The sequence below is a fragment of the Mustela nigripes genome, chromosome 16 (assembly GCF_022355385.1).
Source record: "Mustela nigripes isolate SB6536 chromosome 16, MUSNIG.SB6536, whole genome shotgun sequence".
NCBI lineage: Eukaryota > Metazoa > Chordata > Mammalia > Carnivora > Mustelidae > Mustela > Mustela nigripes.
Window position 1 is genome coordinate 16,042,869 of NC_081572.1, and position 8,871 is coordinate 16,051,739.

The window sequence follows — 8,871 nt, forward strand, 5'->3', positions numbered from 1 at the left end:
TGGTTTTACTATACGTAAGTCACACTGTAATAAACATAAACTTGTCCTAAAATTGTGTAGTCAAGAAAGTGGCTGAGGATACATTAAAAACAAAGAAGGTAAGCATAAAATCCCCTTTGCTAGGTTTGTCAAAGTTTTAAAAATTATTTTCCAATTATTTATAATTTTCCAATAAATTTAGGTAAGGTATACCTAGCAAATAATCTCAGAGAATATTATATAATCCAGTAATTTTCTAGTATGATTAGGGTATACCTACAGTTCTGAGTTTAGGGAAAGCTTAGCAGTCTTTGCCAAATAATTTGGACAAAAATTATATAACCCAATATTGTATTGTTTTATCTTCATACTGTTTCTTACTTATCTATGCTCTCTCTAATCCTATGTTGTTTTAACATGAAAACCACTGCTTGCCCTTCCAGATATAGGCAGTAGAATCATATGAAGTAAAACTCACCTGTGTCTTTAGGAACTCTTAATATATTGCAGAACTTAGTTAAAAATTCTTGAATGGTAATCTTGCCATTTTCTGCAATGCAAATAAAATTTGGCTGAAAGAGCTATTGCTTCTGAATTAATATACCAGAAGCTAAGAGTCAAATTATACTCAAAGTGAAAAGCCTGGGAATCAGCCTATACTATTCCTTCCTCCTTAACTTCTGCAAACATATGATTACCAATTTCTATTTATTTCAGGATACTTCTTGAATCTATCACTATGCTAGTTAATGTATGCACTATTACAACAGCATCGTTAAAACTAGCCACAATAACCAAACTATGGAAAAAACCTAGATGTCCATCAACAGATGAATAGATAAAGAAGATGTGGTATATATATATATACAATGGAATACTATGCAGCCATAAGGAGAAACGAAATCTTGCCATTTGCAACAACGTGGATGGAACTAGACGGTATCATGCTAACAAAATAAGTCAATCAGAGAAAGACAATTATCATATGATCTCTCTGATATGAGGAATTTGAGAGGCACATTAGGGGGTCATGGTAGGTAGGGAGGGGAAAAATGAAACAAGATGGGATTGGGAGGGAAACAAACCATAAGAGACTCTTAATCTCACAAAACAAACCAAACTGAAGGTTACTAGAGGGTTGAGGGAGTAGGGATAGGGTGGCTGGGTTATGGATATTGGGAAGGGTATGTGCTATGCTGAGTGGTGTGAAATGTGTAAGCCTGATGATTCACAGACCTGTACCCCTGGAGCAAATAATACATTATATGTTAATTTAAAAAAACCCTATGCCATTAGTTTCATTTCTCTACATTTATTTTCTGCAATCCAGCAAAAGAGGTCTTTCTCTTTAAAAAATCTGGTTACTCTTCTGAAGAAAACCCTTCTGTAGCTCTTACTTGACCTAAAACTATAAGAAAACAAAAACAAAAATCCAAAACAAAACAAAATTAAAAAAAAAAAAAAAGAAAACCACATCGTGAGTAGGGTAAGAGGCTATAGAACAATATTCCTTACAAATGCGTTAAAGTTCAAGTAAAATACTGGAAAGTAGGACATAGCAGTATATACAGAATTTAATGTTCTAGATATGTTTAAGACATACATCCTCATGTAGAGCAATAGGTTTTCAAGAAGGAAAACCAGTTCTTAGAGGAGAAAAAAAAAATCTTAGCTATTACAATGGTTTGTGGTCACAGTACATCAGTAAATATTTATCTGTGACGTTAAATGTTCATAGGCTTGTGGGGTGAGGAAAAAGAACAAAAATGTCCAGAGTCCAGAAATAAACCCCTACATATACTCAACTAATATTGAACAATGGAGCCAAGAACATTCAATGGAAAAAGGATAGTTTCTTCAATAACCGGTATTGAAAAACTGGATAACTACATCCAGAAAAATGAAATCACTCCTCCATCTTATACCACTCACAAAAAAGTTACCTCAAAATGGATTAAAGACTTAAATGTAATATCTGATATTATAAATTTCCTGGAAGAAAACATAAGGAAGCAGCTTTCAGACACTGGTCTTGGCAATAATTTTTTCACACGACCCCAAATACAAACACAAAAGCAAAAACCAACAAGTGGGACTACATCCAACTTAAAGGCTTGTGTACAGAAAAAAAAATCAGCAAAATGAAAAGGCAACCTACAGAATGAGAGAAAATATTTGCAAACCATATATCTGGTAAAGGGTTAATATCCAAAATATATAATTCACACAGCTCAATAACAAACAGACAAGCAAACAAAATGATGAAAAAAATGGGCAGAGCAACTGAATAGAAATTTTTTCCAAAGAAGACATCCAAATGGCCAACAGGTACATGAAAAGTTGTTCAATATCACTAGTCATCAAGGAAATGGAAATCAAAACCACAATGAGATATCATTCACACTTGTTAGAATGGCTATCATCAAGAAGAGATCAAGGTTTGCATGGATGTGGAGAAAGGGAACCCTTATTCACTATTTGTGGCGATGGAAATTGATATAGCCACAATGGACAACGGTATGGAGGATTGCCCCAAAATTAAAAATAGATCTAACATATGATCCGTCAATCTCCCTTATGGGTATATATTCAAAGGAAATGAAAACAGGATCTTTAAGAGGAATCGACACTTCCACATATTTTGCAGCATTGTTCACAAAAGCCAAGATATGGAAATAACCTAAGTGTCCATCAACAGATGAATAAAGAGATGTGGTATGTATATACAGTGTAATAATATTTCAGCACGAGAAAGAAGGAAATTCTGCCATTTGCAATAAAATGGATGGATCTTCAAGGCTTTATGCTTAATAAGTCAGACAAAGACAAATACTGTATATATCACTAATATGTGGATCTAAAAAAGCCAATCTCATAGAAACAGAGTAGAATAGTAGTTAGCAGCAATTCCAGGGGAGCAGTGAGTTGGGGAGATATTGTTAAAAGGTGCAAATTTGCAGTTAGAAGATGAGTAGGTTCTGGAAATTTAATGCTGTGCTGACCTAAAACTGTATTATATACTCGAAAGTTGCTAAGAGACTAGACCTTAAATGTTCTCACCACAAAAAAAGAAATTACAGTCATGTGATGTGATAGAGGTGTTAGCGAACACCATAGTGATAACCATTTGCAATATATATGTATCAAATCAACACACTGTATATCCTAAACTTACACAATGTTCTATGTCCATTATATCTCAATTTTACAAAAAGGTAAAGAAAAATTCTGTGGAGACTGTGTGGAAAAAAAAAAAAAGCTCCAAATCACTTATACTGAGAATGAAAATGAAGATATTATTACTGATCACGCAGACATCAAAAAAGATAAAAAGTAGAGGTCAAGGGCAACTTTATCCAAAAAATTTGAAAAGTCACATGAAATGGATGAATTCCTATAAAAATACAGACTGCCAATATTAACAAGAAAATATGATATTTTCTTTGTAATTCCATATAATTTAAGAAATTAAATCAATAATCCTTAACTTTCCCGTAAATAAAACTGTTGGCTCATTAGGGTACACCTTTGAGTTCTACTTAACATCTGAGGAATCTCTTACAGAGAAGAGAAAAATAAAGACTACTGCTCCTCTCTTTTGAAAATGAGGCAAAGATAACATTCAACAATACCAATCATTAAAATAATGAAATTATTTTGTATGTTTATAAATATATGCTTCCCTGAGCCCCAAAACCATGTGCAATACCACCAGAGGTATTCCTGGATATCAGCAGTTCACCTTCCAACAGGTTGATACCTGGAAAAGGGCCTCAAGGACTCTGTTTTACTCTGTGCATGGCATTCTGATTGACTACTGCCCATGCCAGCCAAAGTAACCTCATCTCCCAAGTACCACCACCTACAGAGATAAAGTAGGACCTGATTTACCCCTCCATTTGGTTTCACAGGGCTCAGGCTTGGCACACCAGGGTAGCACTGGTGTTCCTCCGTCATCCCACTGCAGCTCCCACAGCATGCCTTCCATTGTTGTGTATCCCATCCATACATCTCCCACCCCCTCTAGTAGATGATGGCCTTTATAACACAGATGCATTCAAGCTACTAACCATGTTCAGGTTCATGTCTTAATACTTCATTAAGTAAAACATTAGCTACATGAAAGTCATTGTTTATCAAAAATTCTTCAAGGTCAGAGGCATCAATTAGATCATTCTGGAGAATTTGGGTAGTAGCTAAGAGTAGCTGTGTAGCTGCAAAAAAGAAGAAAACAAATATTTCAACAGCAGAAATAAGAGTGTATTATCTACCTTCACTTAAGCTTGGACTGCATAAAAGAATTTTATTTTATTATTTGTTAAAGATTTTATTTATTTGGAAGAGAGAGACAGACAGTGTGTGTGTGTATATCAGAGAGCATGGGTGGGGGTGGGGGAGGGAGAGTGAGAAGAAAGCTCCCAGCTGAGCAGGGAGCACTACACAGGCTCCATCCTGGGACAACAGGATCATGATCCGAGCTGAAGGCAGATGCCCAACTGACTGAGCCTCCCAGATGCCCCAGAATAAAAGAATTTTACATGAAACTACTAGTATAGTTTTAAAAACCATTGTATATTATAATAGTTAGCAATTACTGAAAACTTACTAAGTGCTAGAGACTGTTCTAAGTACTTCTACTTTACCTACTTAAACCTTATAATAATTCCAAGATGGGCATTACTATCCCTATTTTTAAGATGAAGAAATTGAGGTTAGTGAGACTAAGTGATTTACTAAGGAATAGATTGGTAGTAAGTGGCAGGACCAGGATTCAAGTCCAGGCACTGCAGTTCCAAAACCCATGCCCTTAACTAATGTACCTTTCAAGTTGACATGTTAAGTGGTCAACCTTTATGCCTTTGGCTACATAATACTTCATACGTGGCCCCTGAAATAACTATGAAGCATTACAAATTACAAAGAAGTTTACATCAAAATTTGCATTATTTCACTTAAGTCATGTTACAAAGACAAAACAGACAAGAAGCAGCAACAGCTGCTATTGCTGCTACAAGTCACGCTCTTTGTATTTATCTTACAGCCCCACAAATCCTGACAGCTTTGGTTGCTTTCCAATGCCTTCAAATGGTTGTGGTTGTTGATGCAGTTTAATTTAGTCCAAATTTTACTAGTTACTCTCAGCAGGAAGGTTGGTTTGATATAAGCTACTCCATCATTGCCCGAAACTAGAACCAGGTGGATGAAACTTACATGTAACTCTGATGCCCGGCTCTGGTGAAAGATTTCTGCCTAGGTTATCACTTTACCACAAAGCTATAGTAATCAAGACCATGTGGCTCTGGTATAAGAATAAATAAAAATCAATGGAATGGAATTGAGAGTTGAGATATAAATCCATACACTTATGATCAATTGATTTTTGTGAAGAATGCCAAAATCCTTTAATGGGGAAAGAATAACTTTGTCAACAAACGACGCCGGGATGACTGGATAGCTGCATGCAAAAGAATCAACGTGGACCCCCATCTCCCTCCACGTGCAAACATTAACTCAAGTCAAAGATTCGAATTAAAAGGCTAAAACTAGAAAACTCTTAAAAGAAAACATCAGTATGAATCTTTAGGATCTTGGACTATCTTTAGATGTGACACCAAAAGAAGTGACAAAAGAAAATATAAATTGGATGGGGCGCCTGGGTGGCTCAGTGGGTTAAGCCGCTGCCTTCGGCTCAGGTCATGATCTCAGAGTCCTGGGATCGAGTCCCACATCGGGCTCTCTGCTCAGCAGGGAGCCTGCTTCCTCCTCTCTCTCTGCCTGCCTCTCTGCCTAACTTGTGATCTCTCTCTCTGTCAAATAAATAAATAAATTTAAAAAAAGAAAATATAAATTGGATTCCATCCAATTAAAAAACCTCTGTGCTTCAAAAGACACCAACAAGAAAGGGAAAAGACCCTTTAATAGGAGAAAAGATTTTCAAATCATGTATCTGATAAAGGTGTATAGTCCAGAATATATGAACTCTTATAACTTGACAAATAACCCAATTTTAAAATAAGCAAAGGATACACATCTCCAAAGAAGATATATAAATGGCCAATAAACACATGTAAAGATGTTAATAACTATTAAAGGGTACAGTGTTTCTTTTTGAGGCAATGAAAATGTCCCAAAATTAGAGTGTGATGGTTGCACAACTTTGTAAATACACCAAAACCCACTGAACTGTACACTTTAAAAGGATGGATTTGATGGTATGTGAATTATATCTCAATAAAAATGTACATGCAATAAATAATGCCATCAATTATAAAGGTGTTATAATTTTAGAGATATTAAAATGTGAAAAAGAAAGGACATTTGGGGGTTCCTGGGTAGCTTAGTGGGTTAAAGCTTCTGCCTTCGGCTCAGGTCTTGATCCCAGGGTCCTGGGATCGAGCCCTGCATCAGGCTCTCTGTTCAGCAGGGAGCCTGCTTCCTCCTCTCTCTCTGCCTGCCTCTCTGCCTACCTGTGATCTCTGTCTGTCAAATAAATAAATAAAATCTTTAAAAAAAAAAAAAGGACATTTGTTTCACCAAAGCTTTTAGGAATACATTGTTGACAGGGGTGTCTACACCTGTGGAGATTTCTTTGGTAGGTGTCCCCTGTAGATGTGGGGTTAGGAAATGCTGCCAGTATTGAAATTTCAATACCTCCCTAATTTCAAGAAGGATGAAAGGAACTTCAGGGACAAAGACCAAGCAATAGTCTTTACACTGCAGGGGCAAAGTTAGGCAACAGAGATGATATGGCAATAAGAATGATATGGGGATCAATGCCATGAAGATTTAGAGAAACTGATTAGTTGAAGATTTCCGTAAATAAAATAGATGGGCAATCCAGCTAAGGAGACCTGAAAACTGCAGAGGCCTAACCTGAGATGACACAACAGAGAGTAGTGATGCCTCACCTGATTTCCAGCCCAGATTTCCTTCATAGATCCAGTACCCCTTGAATGAAGAAAAAGTTACCTCCTCTTGAGGAAGGACTTTGTAAGAACAGCAAAGGTGTTTCCTATGTATCTTCTTCAACCCTGTTTTCTTTTCCCTCCATTATAACTTTTTCCCATTTTCCTCACTTGTCTTTTACATTCTTATATTATTTATATAAGTGCCTTAAATCCTTTTTAAAACTATAGAGATTATAGAGTAAACACATGAAATCTGGATATTGATTTTTTAATATCATTTCATATCTTTATTTTACAGTCATTTGTCTTTGAACTAGTAGTATTCACTTACCTGTGGACTCTTTGAAAGACGGACTTTCTTTAATTCTTTCAAAGAAATCTTTTAAATTCACTTCATTATTATCTGTAAAGTCAAAATCAAGCATGCTGACATTAAAAACCTGATACTGTGAATTTCTACATAAAGGTTTCTATTTACAATACTTAAAATTCCGTTTTACCTTATTTTCTATCTCAAATGACTGAAACTATTGCAAAATAACTTTTCATACTTTTAGGAACCATCTATTGAACAGTTAATGATCTTAACAGCTTATTTTCTTGAGTTCTATATGTTGGCTAATTAAACATAATTAAAAAAAGAGAGAGAAAAAAGAACTTACATAATGTTCAGTTCCTTATACAGACTAAGGATCCTTTTATGATGCTTTACATTTATTAACCAAAATCTTCACAATAATTCTATAACATGGGTATACTTGATATGACTATCTTTAAAAGATGAAAGCCAAGAGAAATTAAATAAGTTGTCTAGGTCACAAAAGCCAGAAAGTGCTAGAGGATGTGGTATTTGAACTAAGATAGTCTCAGGCCAGAGGTCACAAAGTTAACTATTAGGACACACACAGACGCGCGCGTGCGCGCACACACACACACACTTGAAGAAAGACGCAATAATGCTACCATAAGAGAAAATATAGAGTTATCAACTACATTAAGGATACTTTAACATAACAAAATAGCTAGCTGGATAGCACAGAAACTATCACACCACAAATCCCTAGGATACTGTATGAAATACAATATTCTATAAATGCATTACTAAGATATATGAACAGGAAATAATAAGTTAAGTGGACACATAGATCAAGAGTAGAAAACATGCTGGAGAGAGGGGGGTTGGGAGAAGGGGGGTGTGGTTATGGACACTGGGGAGGGTATGTGCTTTGGTGAGTGCTGTGAAGTATGTAAACCTGGTGATTCACAGACCTGTACCCCTGGGGATAAAAATATATTATATGTTTATAAAAAATTAAAAATTAAAAATTAAAAAAAAAGAGTAGAAAACAGTGAGTACTGAGGCTATAACTATTTGGGGATACGTATCAGATCCCAAAGTGACAAGGTGCTTGATTTAAATATTCATGCATATTCATAAAAGAAAATTTGGGTCCATGCTACTTGGAGAGTTTGAATTTAGATACCAAATAAAACTTGGATGCTTAGGGACACCAGGGTGGCTCAGTTGGTTGAGTGGCTGCCTTCGGCTCAGGTCATGATCCTGGGATCGAGTCCCACATCGGGCTCCTTGCTTGGTGGGGAGCCTGCTTCTCCCTCTGCCTCTGCCTGCCACTCTGTCTGATCCTGGGATCGAGTCCCACATCGGGATCCTTGGTTGGTGGGGAGCCTGCTTCTCCCTCTGCCTCTGCCTGCCACTCTGTCTGCCTGTGCTCGCTCTCGCTTCTCTATGACAAATAAATAAAATCTTAAAAAAAAAAAAAAACTTGGATGCTTAAATCCCTATAAAAATCCCATCCATTTTTTTCAAAGAAATGGAACAAATAATCCTAAAATTTATATGGAACCAGAAAATACCTCAAATAGCCAAAGGAATATTGAAAAAGAAAGCCAGAGTTGGTGGCATCACAATTCCGGACTTCAAGCTCTATTACAAAGCTGTCTTGATGATGACAGCTTTGTAATA

General features: G+C 36.2%; 1 protein-coding gene across 1 annotated transcript in view; it reads right to left on the reverse strand.

Moving 5' to 3' along the window:
* Nucleotides 1-4,044: 4,044 nt before the first annotated feature.
* The window catches only part of EFCAB13 (EF-hand calcium binding domain 13), a 98,801-nt gene continuing 93,974 nt past the window's right edge, over nt 4,045-8,871 (reverse strand). The window contains exons 18-19 of the mRNA XM_059379097.1: nt 7,219-7,290; nt 4,045-4,193 (exon numbers count right to left, since the gene is read on the reverse strand). Of these exons, the coding sequence (XP_059235080.1) occupies nt 4,045-4,193; nt 7,219-7,290 (221 nt within the window). The remainder of the gene's footprint in view (nt 4,194-7,218; nt 7,291-8,871) is intronic.